The sequence below is a fragment of the Arvicola amphibius genome, chromosome 6 (assembly GCF_903992535.2).
Source record: "Arvicola amphibius chromosome 6, mArvAmp1.2, whole genome shotgun sequence".
NCBI lineage: Eukaryota > Metazoa > Chordata > Mammalia > Rodentia > Cricetidae > Arvicola > Arvicola amphibius.
The window spans coordinates 8,723,117-8,741,553 of record NC_052052.2 but is presented as its reverse complement, the minus strand read 5'-3'; the positions used below and the strand labels follow the sequence as shown (position 1 = coordinate 8,741,553).

General features: G+C 44.1%; 1 protein-coding gene across 8 annotated transcripts in view; it reads right to left on the bottom strand.

Annotated features, from left to right (window-relative positions):
• Positions 1–18,437, bottom strand: part of Vps13d (vacuolar protein sorting 13 homolog D) — a 220,483-nt gene that overhangs the window by 105,011 nt on the left and 97,035 nt on the right. For all 8 annotated transcript variants that reach the window (XR_005285964.1, XM_038335369.2, XM_042055363.1 and 5 more), the window contains 11 exons: positions 18,274–18,426; positions 16,528–16,663; positions 15,121–15,168; positions 12,196–12,346; positions 11,849–12,059; positions 9,687–9,934; positions 8,272–8,463; positions 7,813–7,939; positions 6,229–6,371; positions 2,342–2,472; positions 1,952–2,127 (listed from right to left, as the gene is read on the bottom strand). Coding sequence is in view for 7 of the 8 variants with exons in the window: in XM_038335369.2 (XP_038191297.1) it covers positions 1,952–2,127; positions 2,342–2,472; positions 6,229–6,371; positions 7,813–7,939; positions 8,272–8,463; positions 9,687–9,934; positions 11,849–12,059; positions 12,196–12,346; positions 15,121–15,168; positions 16,528–16,663; positions 18,274–18,426 (1,716 nt within the window). In the remaining variant the exon portion in view is untranslated. The remainder of the gene's footprint in view (positions 1–1,951; positions 2,128–2,341; positions 2,473–6,228; positions 6,372–7,812; positions 7,940–8,271; positions 8,464–9,686; positions 9,935–11,848; positions 12,060–12,195; positions 12,347–15,120; positions 15,169–16,527; positions 16,664–18,273; positions 18,427–18,437) is intronic.

Below are 18,437 nucleotides of genomic sequence, written 5' to 3'. Positions count from 1 at the left end.
TGGAGTGCACATGCGCACACCTGTGTTCACAGTAGGAACCAAAAGGTGGAAGCATCATTAGGTGAACAAACAAAATGGGAACAGACATGAGATGCTATTCAGCCTTAAAAAGGAAGGAAATTCTGACCCATGCCACATGGACAAACTTAAAAGATATTATCCTAAGTAAAATAAGATAGTCATGAGAAGATAAGTATTGTACATCTCCACTCATATATTGTCGAGTAATAAAATTTCTAGATACACCATGCAGAATGGGTACTGCCAAGGCTGGGACAAGGGAGACAGTAATTTAACTGGTATAGACTCTGAGTTTTACAGGACATGCTCTAGGCTCTGTGTGCATGGATATGAATGTGGACTGGCTGCTCGAGAGTGTGCAGCAATGTGTGCACTGGCTAGTCAAGGCAGGGTGGCGGGGGAGAGTCACAAAGGTTCCCGTGTTCACAGAAAAGCACAAGGGAAACCAGGAATGTTAAACACAGAGGGTTGTTCCTTCAAAGGGAGGGATGCATAACCTGTTATCTACCTTGAAAGCTGGGGGCTGATATGGTTAGTAGCTTGGTGACCTTTGTACTATCTGTGAGGCTGAGACCACACTGGCCCAGATCCTTATCGTGAGCTTGCCAATCTACAGAACCCATCTTTACGGAAGGTATCACATGTTCTTTATAGAGTTTTAATATAGTCATATATTAAGTTTTATTGTCCAAATGGACTGAATTAATTATCACCAGGAAAATTTTCAAAAAATTGTGCTATGCTTAAATATGCCTAAAATAAACTACTTGGAAGTAGTCTGAACTAACACCAGCTAAGTCATATTGAACAGAACAACCTTCTCGCCTCCCACTCTGCTGGTTTAGGGGTTGCAGAGACCCCTGCATGTGTGCAGCAATGAGAATATGCACTGATTGTTCGAGGGCACAATCAAAAAAGGTGATCACTGTAGCCAAGAAGTTTAAAGTCAGGCTCGACAATCAAGCAAAAAATAACCTTTAGTCTCATGAAAACAAACCAACAAAACCCTAAAAATTGTTGTTGATGGGGCTAAGAATGTGTTCAATGGCAGTACCTGCTTAGCACGTACAAAGCCCAAGGTTCAACTGCAAAAAAAATAACAATAACAATAAGGCATTTGATGAAACAGGAAGGAAATTAAGTCATCCTGAGCTAGCTGAGGCTGAATTTGGTTGATTATTCTAACAAGGACCTGAGGTTCACTGGATTGAGCAAAGAAGATGTGTTTACATTTGTCAACTTGACACAAACAAAAATAACCTGGAAAGAAAGTTTGATTGATGGATTGTCTCACATTGGGTTGGTCTGTGGCTCTGTCAGGGACTGTCTTAATTTAGTAAATCAATATGAGAAGACCTAATCTATGGTGGTAGCACCATTCCCTAGGCAAAGTATCCTGAGCTGTATGACACTGGAGAAATGGAGCGAAGTACATTTAATAAACAAGTGAGCATGCATGCATTCATTTCTTTCTCTCTGCTCATCACCATGAATACATGACTAACCGTTTGGGGTGTCAGCCTTGACTCCTCCACTATGTTGGATTATAAACTGAAAGCATAAACTGAAATAAACCCCTTTCTCCCCCAAGTTGAGATTTTTTTTTTTTGGTGGTTGTGGGGGGTATTAGGATATTTTTATCATGGTAACAGAAATGAAACAAGACAGAAGAACATCAGATAAGAGAAGAACATTTAAATGCAAAAGAATAAACAGGATAGTTACCACCAGTAGCACCACCTGAACACAGACAGCAATAGAGTTATAGGCAGTCACTCTGGACTTCACATACCCTAAGACCAGAGAACTATATTCATCACTTAAAGCTACTAACATCTTCTATAACTCATCTAATCAAAATGCTGTCATTTCCTTGGGGTTTTACAAGTTCTGAGAACTCAATCTGAGCTCGATGAAGCCTCAAACTCACCTCATGTTGATATGGAAGGAATTATTCTTGTTGACTTCAAAGCCTCCAGACCAAATGCAATTGGGAACGTCCATCAGCCTGACACACAACAGCTGGTCATAGTCATTGCGTGGCCAGTGGAACACCACACTGGAACCAGGCAAGGTGGAAATGTAGCCATTGGGGTTGGATGTTCCCTAAAACACACAGATCAGGGCTTTAGTCACATTACTCAAAACCTGAGCAAGTCACAACAATTCTTGCTGAGTTCCTGCTCTCAGCCTTATCCTACACAAGAGCTGCTGGGTCACTCACGTCATAAAACACAGTCATGATGAGAAGCGAGCCTCGATTTTAAAAACTCCCCGTTAAAAAACAAGCTCTGGCCATTCTTCAAAGCAAACTGCTTACCTGTCCCCGGGCAAATTCCCTTTGTGCAAATGCAAGCTTGTGAGATGATTTATTATCCAACAGGTAACGGGGGGCAAAGATGACCATGCAAGTGTCAATATAGCGACCTCGGCCTTTCTTGACATCAATACCTACAAATGACAAGAACCATTTCATTGATTAATTATGACTGAAAATTCTTGTTCTGACAAAAATAAGTAGCCTTCATAATTCCTTAGTTCCTGTGAGCAAACACGTATGTCATCTGGAGTGGGTATGAAGCCCTTCAAGAATGGAATGGAGGCTGGAGAGATGACTCAGAGGTTAAGAGCATTGCCTGCTCTTCCAAAGGTCCTGAGTTCAATTCCCAACAACCACATGGTGGCTCACAACCATCTGTAATGAGGTCTGGTGCCCTCTCCTGGCCTTCAGGCATACACACAGACAGAATATTGTATACTTAATAAATAAATAAATATTAAAAAGAATGGAATGGAAATATTAGCTCCTCACAATGTTTAATTCCTTATACCCATTTAGGCTTTAGAAAGTCCTGTGGGCGGGTGGCGAGATGGCTCAGTGGGTAAAGACAACCTTATTTTGATCCCTCAAACCCACATTGCTCACTCCTATAAGTTGTCCCTTGACCTCTACACAATGTACCATGGCATACATGCATGCATACAAAAAATAAGTAAATGTTTTAAAAATCTCAGGGTTTCCCCTATATACACCACATGGATGTTTTGGTCGCATATAGCTTAGTTTTCTGTTTATGAAACTAATCATTCAGACAACTCCACGCTACAATGATGCTTATACTTGGGACCCAAACTCCCCCCCCCCACGCAAAGAGATCTGCCTTTGTTAAAGGATAAATGGAAACCTCAGACTACTTAGTTGGATTCTATACCAATCTGAACTCAATTAAGCACTCTATCTAGAATCTTCTCTAGTAATTTTAGTCTACTATTCAATAATCCAACTCATACACAATGCTAGGATTTATTTATTTTTTAAAAAATAGGTCTTTCCCACTTACTACAAACTGGAAACATACACACACACACACACAAACTCATAAAACACCCAGTGAGAAAGAAATCTCAAACCGACTAGTTTCACATAAAGACAAATGAAGTCACACTGAGTTATCTTGTAAAATCTGATGACAATTTAAAAAACTACAACCCAGCGGAATGACTCACTCATTCGTTATGACAATAAATACAGAAAGTAAGGTCAAAGCTCTGTGCTGAGTTCTGGAGTTCTGGATATATAATAATTAAAAATACTTATACCCAAAGTAATAAAAATAGCAGTCCTAATACTTATGGACTCCTTCATACAGGTTAGGCCCTCTGTGTGGCTTTACATTTAATTTTCACAACATCCCTCTGGAATAAGGGTATTAATCACTTCTACTGCACTAAGGCATGGAAAGTGAAGTCATGTGATCTAGGTCATGAAGCTACAGACAAGGCTAGGGGGTCAGCCCAGGCACCTAGTGAGAGCCAGCACCCCTCCCAGTTATAGGTACTAACCTAAGGACCCCTAACGTGCTTCAATTGGCCTGAGATAAAAAGACTGAGCAGTCTCTAGAGACTGTCTCTGGAATTCTTACCTAAGATACCACATGTCTCAAGGGTGATGGGACACCCCCACACACTTTTCTTCTGGGACAAGAAGAAAAGCTTAAGTTGCCAGAAACCAACAGTGTCAGAGTCAGCAGATCTTACTAATAAGAAATCCATTTCAAAAGCTGTGCTTAATTTGGAAGCACACAGAGTGGCCCAGAGCAGCACAGACACCCTACTTCTAGGAAAAGGTGATCTTTCTATTTCCCTTCTATCCTAGTTTACACCCTGGCAGACCCCGATGAATCGAACTGAGATCAAAATGCATAAAATCCTTCTTTTTCAAGGTGCACGTCCCGGCTTTTCTGCTGGGGACTGCCTTGACAACACACACACACAAATGTCACAAAGCCAAGGACTTTTAAGATCCTATTTTGGCCCATTCCTTTTGTCCCTTCACTTGGAAGGACAGAATTCAGATGACAGGCCTATAAGGAAGACAGGTTTACAGACACTGCAAGGTTACACATGCGTTCACAATTTACACCTGCATCCACGACTACACACGCATGCATATTGCACGAGTGCTCAGTGCTCCACTTGCTTGTCTGCCACAACTCTGTGGCTCTCAGCAAGAGTTGTGCTAAAAGAAATAACTTTGAGCCCAGCAGTGGTGGTGCACGTCTTTAATCCCAGAACTCGGGAGGCAGAGCCAGGCGGATCTCTTTGAGTTCGAGGCTAGCCTGGTCTATAAGAGCTAGTTCCAGGACAGGCTCCAAAGCTACAGAGAAACCCTGTCTCGAAAAACAAAAAACAACAACAAAAGAAACGAAGAAGAAGAGGAAGAAGAGGAGGAGGAGGAAGAGAAGGAGGAGGAAGAGGAAAGGGGAAGAGGAGGAGGAAGGAGGAGGAGGAAGAGGAGGAGGAGGAGAAGGAGGATGGAGGAAGAGGAGGAGGAGGAGGAGGAGGAGGAGGAGGAGGAGGAGGAGGAGGAGGAGGAGGAGGAGGAGAAACTTTGTTTCTCTCCCTTCCCTAATCTGTCCGAAATACAGATTCCAGTAACCTGGACAGCTTGTTTTGGAAAATAAATTATGCACAAGCCAGGCCAGCAGAAGGCCCTACCCACTTGAGGGGTGGAGAAGACAAATGTGAGCAGAATGCTCTCTTAGCGCAAATAAAACTGGTTCCTTTGAGAAATTTTTATGTTCACTGTAAGGAAGAAGTTTTAATGAGAGTTTGAACACAAACCCAGGATGGGAGCATGAAACAAATCCAGGTTAAGTTATCTGAGAAGGAAACTACGCTTGAACAATTCTTCTGTTAAGAAATCCTCAAGCAGGGCAGACAAGCTGACTAAGCAGCTAAAGGCGCTTGCCTCCAAGACTGATAACCTTAGTTCAATTTCCATGATCCACAGGATGAAAGGAAAGAATCAGCTCCGGCACACTGTCCTCTGCATGAGCATACCTGTGCACAACACGTGTACATACACGCGTGCATGCAAACACACACACACACCCACACACATTCACACACACACACACACACATACACACACACACAATAATTGAATACTTTTTAAAAAGAACTCAGGATTAAGTTACCCCATTCTCTGTAGGATTCTGGGTAAATTTGTACTATCATGGTTCTTCCTCCTACAACATGACTGTCTAGACCAACACCAACACTGTACAACATTCTAGCGAATCCTGCAACCTCTTCTGGCCTGCTTGGGCAGGACCCAGGACCAGGCAGTTTCCCTGGAAATGATCTACTATAAGGTCACACTGCTAACATACAAAACATGGGGAATAGTTATATCTAATTGACCCTGAGCCTTTAAGAAATGCTTCACAGGTCCTCAACTGGGTATAGAATCCTCCCTGACACACCCACAAAGACGAGTAGGGGGCCTGGCATCCCCAAGTACATTTTACTGTATTTCTTGCCTCAGATTCACACAGTGCTGTCCTCCCACCTCTGCCCCAGGCCTCCTGTCCACATCTGGACTGTCACTCAAGTGCTCTCGTTCAGTCCCAGGTGAAGTCTTCTTACCTGCTCGTGGTTTCTAAGTTTGAATTAATGTGTGGGAACAGTATAGGATGGGAGTGCTCTAAGTGTTTCTATTATTCCCCTGAAAAAAAAAAGGTGTTTCATAGAACATATCTACATAGATATTAATCTAGCATTCAGAGAAGAGATACAGGACCACCGTCAAATCAGAAAACCTGCACTTGCTGCTAGGTCAACATGCATGGCTGGTTTATTCATGCAGGCCTAGGGTCTTTGGCCAATGGTACCAGTCCGCCCTCAGTCCCAAACATAACCCACCAATGTTGTAGATGAGCCCCGGACGGTTTCCTTGCTGGATGACTTTCAAAGCTCGGACACCACTGCCACCGTCCAGGGAGAAGCCCTGGCACCAGCCTGGCATGCCTTCTGGATGAATCCCTCTTCCGATTCTCATGGTGCAGCTAGGATGGGAAGAAAAGCAAACATGTACACATCCATCCATGACAGATTCTGAGTAAGAAAACACAGGGGCTGCCACCCACTTAGGTCTTTCACACGGACTCTCAACCCTACCTCTTGTGGACCCCTAGCACAGTGAGACAGCTCACTCCAGAGACAGCCACAGCACAGCAGTGGGTAAAAGACTGAGAATTGCAGCTAAGCACTTTGGGAGGAAACACTAGAATTCTCCATAAACCTATCACATGCTACAATCTCTACCATTTCCTTAAAATCTGAAGATTCAAGAAACCCCCTGAGAACCCACTGTAAAGCGAGGCAGCTGAGGGAGGTCTTTCTGACAACAAGTATGGTCACAACAGTAGAGCACTGGGCGGGGCTGGAGTCTCATCAGGGAACAAAGACTCCAGGGTGTGTGTTCCAGCTCTGCCAGTAAAAAACAATGTGCCTCAGTTTCCTCACAAGATTTAATAGTATTTCCTCCCCTCCCTGAATCACTGGAGGCCAAGGAGAATGTAATGAGATGGTCTACAGGAAACAGTTCAGGAAGTGTGACTTCCACGTGTAAACCAAACTGTGACAAATGCCAAGTCTTAGACCTCAGACTGCCACGAGAGAGAAACAGCTAGATATCCGGCGTCTCCTTCAACAGCCAGAACTCTGACAAACTGTAACCTTACACTAGACTCAGGCTGGCTGTGATAAACACATCGTATCCATGGGAGAGCACTGGGGCCACCTCACAGTGTTGACTGGAGTGACCTGGGGCTGCCTCGCAGTGTCCACCAGAGAACACTGGAGCACATTCCTGCGAGGTTTCAGCAGTGCCCTACCGATGGAGGTGAGAAACATAGGACATGCCCATTTTCTTTAGATTGGGGCTCTAAACTCCTGAGGAAAACTGAATGCCAAAAACAACAAAAGTGAATTAATGTCCCTACGTGCCTTAAAAGACACCTCGCTTAACCTCACAAGAGCTTCCCCACACCAGACCTCCACGAATTTTAAGATCGAGCAACAGCACACTTGGGGTCTCGAAACCTCGCACAAACAATCTCAGCGGGATTCTTGGGCTGAAGACTCCACCGAGGACAACCCTTCTCCTCCCTAATCCATTCCTCTCCAGGTCTCAAAACTGCTGGCAGAGAGAACTGGCAGTAAAAAGAGGAGGATACCCAATTTCTCTTCCCTGGCACAGTTACAAATAAAAGTCCTACTTCAAATAAAATAAAACTACCTTTCATTGCAAACTCACAAATGGTTTATTCTCAGTATTAAGTAACATATAACTTGGGGTTAAAAAAATACCATTAAGTCAGGGCTCCACTGCTGCCAAGTCAGGCCTATGGCCTACAGGACAGTGCTATGTACACAGGTAGATGCTAGCCTTGCTGATTTCTCCCCTACTAGCTCACTGGCCTTCCCATCCACAGTCACACTCACAGGTTTGGCTGCTCTTTGTCAGCATAGCAGAACAGGAGAGGGCTCAGGCTCCGGGCCAACTCATGCTCCTCAAACTGGCCTGCAGCATCTGTCTTTGCATTGTCCTGTCTGAAGATCAGTGGTAACCCTTTAGGAAGGAGGGAAAAGTTTATAACGTTCCCACCCAGTCTCCCAGGGAAATATGCAAACAGCAGAAGGGGAAACCACCTCAAGGGAAGCAGGGAAGGGAGTTCCAGCCCACTGTCTACAGAAACCTAAATAGGCAGCTGACTACAGTCAGACAGACAGTAGTGCCGACTAGGCAGCTAAATAGGCAGCTGACTACAGTCAGACAGACAGTAGTGCTGACTAGGCAGACTGGACTGCTGAAGTAATGTCTGCACTGGCTCCAGTCAGTCAGCTGACAAAGGCATCCAAACGCCCACGTCAAAGGTCTACCTGGATGATCTCCGGGTATACCTGTTTTGTTGATTAGCCAATATGGCGCGGAAATGAAGATCTTTAAGGACCCTTCTGCGCGACATGCAATGCGGATGGTAAGGTTGAGCTGCCGCCGGTTGACGTCATAGAGTCGCATTCTGACCATGTAGTTCTGGGTCCCAGGGGGGATGAGCAATTCCTTACAGAGTGGGAAGTTCTCCAGTGACACCCCTAAAGGGACAAGTCATTGATTTTCTGGACTTGCACTTGAGTTTGTCAAAAACAGCCAATAATAAACTAAACTGGAGTTCTTTTTAGAGAAATCACTGAGATCTACGTGGTAGAAACCACAAGGCCACTTTTATCTCGCTGGAAAGGAATAAATCTGAAGCAAACCAGAGCCCAAGAGACACATTAGGAAGTCTGTGTTGTAGAATATTATTTAACTAGGCAAAGGTGTGTTACATTTGTGTTGCAGAATATTACTTTAGCTGTGTAAAACTGTGTTACTTTTGTTTATGCTGCGTTTGTTTAATTATGTAAAGATAATGTTGCATTTTTCCACCTTGCCTGCCTAAGGCACCTGATTGGCCTAATAAAAACCTGAACAGTTAATAGCTAGAGAGGAAAAAGAATAGGTGGGGCTGGTGGGCAGACAGAATAAATAGGAGAAATGTAGGCTCAAACAGAAGACAATAGAAGGAAGGAAGGGGAGTTGAAAAAAATAGGGGAGTGGGAGAAAATACATAGTTCAATTAAAAAGAGAGAGAAGGAAACAAAAAGGGACGCGTGCAGGGCAAGAAGCCAGGCAGATGCCACCAGCCATAGAGAGGCAAAGAAAGGAAGATACACAGAAGCGTGTAAAAAGCCCCAAGACAAAGGGTACAAAAAGAAAGTTAAGAGCTAGTCAGAAACAAGTTAGGCTGAGATCCACCTGCCTCTGTCCTTCCCAAGTGCTGAGATTAAAGGTGTGTGCCACCACCTCCTGAAGTTTACTATTCCAATCCTAGAGTTCCTTGAAGGCCCCAATAAAGTTATGGTTAGTGACGCCTGCTTGGTGTTTGAAATGCAGCTGTTCTCTACCCTGACCTTTACAAAAGAAAGTTAAGAAGCAATAAACATTGCAACCTCGATCTCTGCATCAATAAAACACATCAAATAAGTGCTGCTATAAGGATTACAGGAGGGCACAGGTAAAGAGGCTGACTTCTGACATTTGCCTCTTCCCATTCTACAGCTAGGAATACGGATAGCTGAAGAGATGCGATTACTCCCTATACCCACCACACAAGAACAGGGTACTGCTGACTACTGCATGGCGAAGTCCTTGGCTCCGAGGCAATTCACTGAGATATCTCATGCAACTTTCTTTCTCCAAGGGGCTCAGAACGCTCACAAAATACTCCCTGGTATTTTTCACGGTGTTACTACAAATGTTGCTAGGGCAGCCTTACCCAGTTCAATATTCTGGGACGTATCAGCCGTGGGGAGGGCTGCCTCTTTGCCAGGTTTCAGGGTCCCATTAATTGGCATTCCTTTCACATAGAAGTCAAGCTCACAGGGCAGCAAGTTGCAGATGACCACTGTTGGTAGGAGATATATGGTATGCCCAGGCTGTCTGAAAATCTGTTTTGCACTGTCAGAAAATATGTTTGAGGGCATGTAATCTGGATAATTCTCTTTCTTTATGGCTACACAAAACCTGTGAAGACAAAACAGTATGAAAAAAAAATGTCATCCTGAATTAAGAACTTGAATTTGTTTCTCCTTAGCCAAATAACGTTACAACATTTCGGGTCAGCCAGATAGCTGCAACCTTTAATGAAAATACATGGACAGAGATATGGCACACAGTAAAATGTACAGGTTTTGAATTCTGGGGCTTAATGGGTATCGGCCATTATATGCTCCTGTGTGACCATCACTCCATACAAGTTAAGAACTAGTTTAGCCCCGAAGCCCCATCACTAACTTTCCAAATAGTATGTTCTCCCAGCCATTCGTTCAAGAAAGCCCTTTTATCAAACATGTCTGTCTTGAACGACATACAAATGAGGTCACATGGTATATACTACTCTGTGTTGGGCTTTTTTCTTGTTCAACAAAACTCACACATGTTGTAGTGTACATGGTATTTTAGTTTCACGCTACTGCTGTGATAATGTACTCTGACCAAAAGCACATTAAAGAAGAGAAGAGCTGGCTCACTCTGGCTCATGTACAGCCCAGGACTGCCCACTTGCCTAGGGATGGGGCCACCCACAGTGGGCTGGGCCTTCTTCCATCAGTTAGTAAAACAATCCCCCACAGACATATCCACATTACATTGTGCATGTGTGGCTTTGGTTATGGTTTCAGGGCCCAAGCCAGCCTCAAGCTCATAATAAATCTGAGGATGACTTCGAATTCTTGATCCTCTTCTCTCCATGTCCCAACGACTAGGATTATAGACGTGTGCCTCTATGCCTAGCTTTACTAGCTTTCTTTCATTCTTTTATTAGCATCTCAATGCTAAGTGGGTGGTTTTACATATTTTTATTTTCTCATAGAGCATTAAAAACTGTAGCTTTCCCATAGGAAATTGCTTTTGCAGGATGCCCCATTTTTGACATGTCTTTATTGTTTTTACTCTTGTTGTTACATTCAAAATATTTTCTAATTTCCTTTGTAATTTCTCCTTTGACCCAAGGGTTATTTAGAAGTACAGTTTGATTCCCAAATACACAGGTTTGTCTAGGCATCTTATTGCTGTTGATTTGATCCAATTCTATTATCAGGATAGGTATTCTGCATGATTTCAACTTTTAAATATTTATTGATCTTAATTTTATGGCCCAAGAGAAGGCCTCTCTTAAAGAATGTTCCACTCATACTTGAAAATAATAAAGAATCTGGAATTACTGGGCAAGGCACTCTCTGAGCATATGCCAACTATAACGAGCTGGTTGACGGTGTGATGGGAATCTTAGATATCTATCATTTCGCCAATTGTGATTCCATGTGTATTCTCATCTATTTCTCTTTAGTCTCCCTACAACTGGCACATTTAGCCTAAGTGTCTGCTAGAACTCCCCATACTATGTTTGTAGTAACTTTGTAAGTTTAAGCTAAATGAATGCCCATTTTTACTCTACAAAAAGTATAACAGGGAGCTCTCGTCTGGATGGGGCTTAAAGTCTCTGAGAGCTTGAAGGCAGCAATTCACTGTCTCTTCCAACACTGAACCCAGGAAGATGCCTTCACATACTACAGAGGGAAACACAGGTTTAGACGGTGAGGCAATTTTGTCAATGTGCTCAATAAAGTCAGCATCAGGCATGAATATTGACTTTAAAATTATTCCTGAGGAAAAGCCCCAGGCCCGGGAGCTGGCTTCCCAATTTAGATTTGTCTTTTCTTCCCTATCTGTACTCTATTCGTACAGATGCACAGATACGGCACCTGATCCAATGTGGCTACAACCTCCCGTGGTTGTTCCCCCGACAAACTTTAACTCAAGAACTTACTGAATGAGAACTCAGGTTGTTAAGCAAACACAGAGGACTTGCTAAGGGTCTGCAGAGGCCCTGCAGGGGAAAAGCCAATGCCCAGGCACCCATCCCAGCAGCATACACACCTGAAGAACCGGCTTTTCTCTGTGTCCATGGAATGGCACTCCCGTTTGCTGCTGCTGACCTCTGCGGTCTTCACTACATTGGTCCAGTGAATGGGAGCCTTACAGAAAAACACACCCAGTCCTTTGGGTCGGGCCTGCAGCCTCCAAGAAGTGAGGTGAAGAGGCACAGCAAATGAGTCCCCTGGCATGATAGCGGGAAGCACCACTGGTTCTGTCATAGAAATAAGGGTTTTAGCGGTTGCAGGAGATGGTCCCCACCTCAAGGCTTACTATGTATACTGACTGCTTGGGGACAGACAGTCACAATAACAGTAGAGAAGACCTAGTTCTACACCATCTGAACGTACTGTCAGGAGCTGAGGGACTGTCCAACCGTAATTCCATTGGTGTCTCCAGTCTGTTCTTTACAATGAGGGCGGACCGGACCGTGATTACTTTCCGGGCACTGCCTTCCATTGTGACAGCAAACACCACCCGCACAGGTGGGAGTGAAGAGAACTGGGAAAGAGAGAAAGAAAATAACTGTGCATCTGGAAACATAGAGTTCGTGAATTCCAGAGTGTGAGAAGTATGGAGCACTTTGTCACCAAAGCTTTTCAGTGAGTTATTCTCCACCCCAAACCAATCTCACCTCTAAAGTAAACAAGCAGGCCACAAATATTGCTAAACATGAATACCGTTATAAAAGAGGCTGGACTGCTGGGTATGGTGGCGCACACTTTTAATCCCAGCACTCGGGAGGCAGAGGGCAGGCGGATCTCTGTGAGTTCAAGGCCAGCCTGGTCTATAAGAGCTAGTTCCAGGACAGGCTCTAAAGCTACAGATAAACCCTGTCTTGAAAAACCCAAGACAAAAATAAAATAAAGTAAAAATAAAAATAAAAAGCCAGAGATAACTCAGTGGTTAAGAGCAGTGACCACTGTTCCGGAGGACCCAGGTTCAATTCCCAGCACCCACATGGCAGCTCAGAACCGTCTGTGACCCCAGTTCTAGGAGAGCTGCCCTCTTCTGGCCCCCTCAGGAACAAGACATTTACATGGCACACTTACATACATGCAAGCAAACACACATGTAAAATACTTAATAAAGAAAATAAATAAATCTTTCTTTAAATCATCAACTCTTAAAATGTCTATAAAATAATCTATACAGCCGGGCGGTGGTGGCGCACGCCTTTAATCCCAGCACTCGGGAGGCAGAGGCAGGTGGATCTTTGTGAGTTCGAGGCCAGCCTGGTCTACAAGAGCTAGTTCCAGGACAGGTTCCAAAGCCACAGAGAAACCCTGTCTCGAAAAACCAAAAAAAAAAAAAAAAAAAAAAAAAAAAAAAAAAAAAAAAAAAAAAAAAAAAATAATCTATACAGATATAACACCACAAAGTATGTCCCAAGAGAAACCACCAAGGCTGGAGGTATCCGGGCTCAGCAGTGGGGTTATTTGTGTAGCATGCAGAAGACCCTGGCTTCAATCCTTAGCTCTACAGAGAAAGGGAGGAGGGTTAGCCCAGAACTCCAGATATAAAGAACTTCAACTGAGATAGTGCTAATAACCTATTCAACTTTCCAAATTTCCTGTGAATTGGTAAAAACAAAAACAGGCTCCAAGCCCTCATTTAAAAAAAAAAAAAAAAAAAAAAAAAAAAAAAAAAACCCTATAGACAAGACTTGTTTTCAGCTGTCCTGAGGAAATAAGAACAGTCATCTGAAGCAGCTGAAATTAGAGACGCTGAGGTTGGACCCTGCAAGGCACTAACTGGTTTCCCTCGCGTGGCATCTTCCTCCCAAAGTGAGGCTGAGAAAGCATTCCCTGAACATTAACAAGGGGCTGGGTTCTACCCAGACACAGACAGAGAGACAGAAAGAAGTCTGCAAAGGCTTCGACCTGTCTGTGGAAAGTACAGTGTGCAGGAATTCTGTCTGTTTGGGGGACATTCCTCAGCACTGTGTGACTTTTTCTCAGTGTGACTCTCGTGGTGACAAAAAAACTAGTATTGCGTTCAAGACCTTTAAAAATAAACTTCTTTCTTCATCCTAACCCTCCAGGTTCTATTCCATAACCATGCCTTGGTTTGATTTGTTTTGCTTTTCATGTAGCCCAGGCTGACCTGGAACTTAATATGCACCCAAGGATGGTCTTGAACTCCTGCCCAGACTCTACCTCCTAAGCACTGGGATTACAGGTATGTCCAACCCTCACAAACAGGACGCCAGGTTTAGACTCAGTGTGAGAGGGAAATGGTTCATCACTGCTGTTGGGCTGCATTTGCTGTCCTAAGTTCCTGTATGTTCACTTACATACAACACCGTCTACAACTGCCATACAGAAATATTTATTTAAGGATGACTTCCACGTGAGATACATTGAAGAGGATTTCGAAAGCACAGCTCTTAGGACATACTGATGAGGCTTCTTTGCCATAGAAACATATGATAACACAGCCAAGTGCTTCATTCTGCCAACTTTATTTTTATTAGAGCAAACTGAATGAGAATCATCCTAGTAAGCAAAATAACACAAAGCACTTTGCTTCCAAACCAGAGTGCTGCAAAGTCCAAGTCAGACATCAAACCATCTTTTCTGGAGTATTTTTGGGTTTCTACTATTACTTTTATTTATGTGGATGTGTGTATCTCAGTGTGAGGGATGCCATGCATACCACCTTCAGGAGGCCAGAAGAAGGAACTACATCCTCAAGGCTGGAGACACAGGCAGCTATGAGCTGCCTGACATAGTGCTGGGAATTGAACTTAGATTCCCTGAGCCACCTCTCCAGTCCCCTTTCTGGAGTGTTTTTAAGGAGCACAACATAGTCACAAATCACCATCAAAGCTCAAGCCTTCACTGGCCCAGTCCCCGAGGAACACACACCAGAGCTTCCAGGCCTACCTGAAACTTCAGTGCCTGCGATCCACAGGCACAAGAAATCAAAAAGGAAAGCCTGGAGCATGTCATTCATGTCACTTTGCAATAATAGGCAGTCATCTAACTACTTGTATTTCCTTGCATGGCCTTTGGACCAAGCACAGGCAATACACAACTGAACCAGGGAAAACGTCTAGTTCAGGTGAGAAGGAAAAGGAGGCCTTGGAGGCACTATAATCCTCAGTGATGTGCACTAATTTAGAGGAACAATGAGTAGGAAAAGGTAGGACGAGTGCCAGTCACACACAGCCCACAGAGCCCTTGACCATCAAGATACACAGCTATGCATAATTTCATTGTGGTGCACACACTCAGTAAGCACAGTGATGACAACAGAAAGATCATACTCACATAAACCTGGGGATGTATGATATTTGTTCTGCTGCTTGGGCTGCCAATCTAAGAGAGAGTAGCAGAGTCAGAGCGTCAGCACAGACCCACAACAGCAGGTGCAGTTACATTCAGTGACAATCTAACTGACTGGAGCGGTGCTGAAACTACTTTCAGGCACAGTATGTCTAAAGACAGCACGCTATGTCCTGCGCAGCAGGGAGTAAACAAAGGTCAGTCTACAAACATTTAACAGCTGTGAGCTTCCTTCAGCACCCAGCGATGCAATGGAAGGCATGTACAGGGAGAGTCGGTCCTTCCACTGCCTGGCATGAATTTAGGCAGAAAAATAATCAGGGAAGAAAAAAGAAAGAATTGTTTGCTCCCATTGAAGATAGGTGGGGTACCAGAGAGTCCTTAAAAACAAACACCTATGGAATGGCGTTCTCTGAAAGTATCTCTCTACAGTTTCTACCACATCACTGGTGCCCATAAACAGTCATCTGCCCAACAAAACATGAATATGGCACCTGTATCACCTGGACACTGGCCTCTGCCTACACTAGCAACTAGGGAAGCTGTCTGCACCCTTCCCCAATGCCTGCGTCCTTCCCCAATGCCCTGCAACCCCAGGACCACAGACCAGGGCAAAACTAGGAGAGGACATATGAACTCGCATGGTCAGATAAAAAGCAACAATGGACACCTCTGTACCTCACTGCCACACAGGATTTGGTACCTCAGAGTTAAAAGGATCACAAAAGAGTACTATAATATGAAAATGTATATAAATTATAAAACTTTATAATACATCAAAAACAGTCAAGATAGTTCACACCCTCCGACTTAACCACGCCCAGATCATATGTTGTGTGGTCAGGCTTACGATGGTCACCCTGTACTGAGCATGTACAAATTCTTACCTCATCTCTACCCTCTACACAATACAGTATTAGCAACCATTTCCACAGCACTCATGGTACTAGGTACACCCTAGGTAGTCTAGAGATAATTTCCAGTTTACTGGAGAATATGCATGACTTGTGTGAAACACTATGCTACCTAACATAAGGGATTTGAACACCTAAGATTTGGGTATGTGGAGAACAGGTGAAGTCGTGAAACCCATCCCCCAGAGACACTGAGGGATTGTTGTATTCAAGTTTCCAGTCTGTAAGGAGTCAAGAAAGATATCTACCTACATGAGATAGCATGTTACTGCCAAATGTCCACCTTGTTTTCTTCTGATGTCAACCACTGCCTGGCTTATCTGCATGTTGATTACCAACCCCTACCCCGAGTCAATAACCCAATGTCATCTTCTTAGAAATAGTGGAACAAAGCACTTCCCTGGAGCATGGTTACTATAAGCTGTGTGACAGTCTGGCCTGGCAGGGTGTAGCATATCACCACACAGCAGCCACTCACCGTAGAGGAAGAGGAATTTTTGTCTGGTGCTGCATACCGAAAGAAGGTCCCAACCTTGTCCACAGACACTGGACTCACTTGCTCCCAACCATTGACTCGAACTTGCAGCTGATGGATGCGCAGGTCATGAGTATGTCTGTCAATCAGAACAGAAAGGGTCCAGTCTCAAAAAGGAAGGAAATTAGGAGCACAGACTCCAATCTAATTTATTGTATAATGATGTAAATGCCAGCTGGCTAAGCCTTCTCAGCACTAGCTAGTGAGCAAGGTCAAGAAGAGGATTTAACAGGCTTTTTTGCTGGAGGCAAGTAGTGAGAAGTGACATGCTTAAACCAAGGGGCATCGGCCGTCCTCTCATTAAAACCATGAAATCTTGTATGCTTGCCAGGACTCTCCCAGAAGCCCCTACCTAGCCTTCATGAGATAATGACTTCAGGGCTATCAGTCGAGTGGGGCAGTCAAAGTATACTAGCCATTGAGTCACGCAACCACGCCCTTAGGGATGCATAAGCTTTCTTTTTTTGGTTCCTTTGTTGGAAATTCTACTCCTCTCAGGAACACATCCAGTCGTTTGGCTCGGGCCCTACATAACCACAAGCAGGCCTGGGAGACAGAGCCCTCGGAGTTACAGAGCACTAGTGCTCAGCTGAAATTGGAGTAGAAGGCAGTGGGCAGAACAGAAGGAATGGGAGGAAATTGCACGTTTAATTCTATTTTAGATTTTGCCTAATTCAAGCCAGAAGGCTGAAATGGGGAACTGAACTTGAGGCTGACAGGAAGGGAGGAGGGCGGCATGGGGTATAGTGTGCCAAGGAGAAAATGCCAAAAAAAAAAAAAAAAAAAAAAAAAGCATTCATTTTGATGAGTTCAAACAGCACAGTGGGTTACAGAACACGGAGACCAAGACGGAAGTGACACCAAGGTCAGGCCCTCTCTAAGGCAAGAGGTAGGGCTTATTCAAAGTCACCATCAACAAAAGCCTCATGAAGGACAGGACATTCCAGAAGTGATTCCACCCCTACCTCCATAAGACCTCCAGAGATCCAGACCTACATATTTAAAACCCTCGCCAGACAGGACTAGCCTGTGCCAAACCTGCGCAAGGGTGCTTTGTTGTGAAAAAGGTTTGCACAGAAGCAGGGGACTCAGGCCTGAAACCAGTCTCTTCCACGTCAGCTTGCCCCTGAAATCAGTCCGAGGCTCAAACACTAAACCTTCACCTATTTACATCCATGACAGCCTTCCCATTTAAAAATACAGTGTGATGCCTTGTTGGACATTGTATTAACTTGTAGGAAACAGACTTAAAGCCTCTTCCGTATTGTGCCAACTCCTCTGCTGGCTGCTGCAAGAATAAGCAGGCCAGCAGTGCCCCTTGATGTTACACTGCATCCAAGCTGCCTTACTCGTGCTGCTCCTATCCTGAGCCTATCTGCTTTGAGAACTGTCTAGAATAGCACATGGAAACCTGGCCAGGATACAATGGATCTGAGTGTTAGGATGTATCTAGCCTTTGCCCAGACTCTGAAATACTTAGTTAATGCCTCACACATTGAATGAATGGGAATAGAAAGAAACGATTTTCCAGATGGCATGACAGGCTATATTTTAAGAGGAAACAATGACACTCAAAGTAACTCTTCATAATAAAACACTCAAGTCATGAAAGTGAAAGACAAGACACCAGGGACAAACATTTACACCCATGTCACGTCTTTCACAGAAGGATAAACAGTCAAATTTTACCTGTGTCTTAACTTTCCTCTGGCTTCAAATTCAAAAGGAATCTCTTCACCCGTGAGGACTTCTCGCCACTCACTGACATTGTGGGCATCATCCAGAAAAGCTCCATTCCCTTCTGGAACCACCCCGGGACTCCCGCTGTGAGACAGTGCAGCCCTGGAATCAAA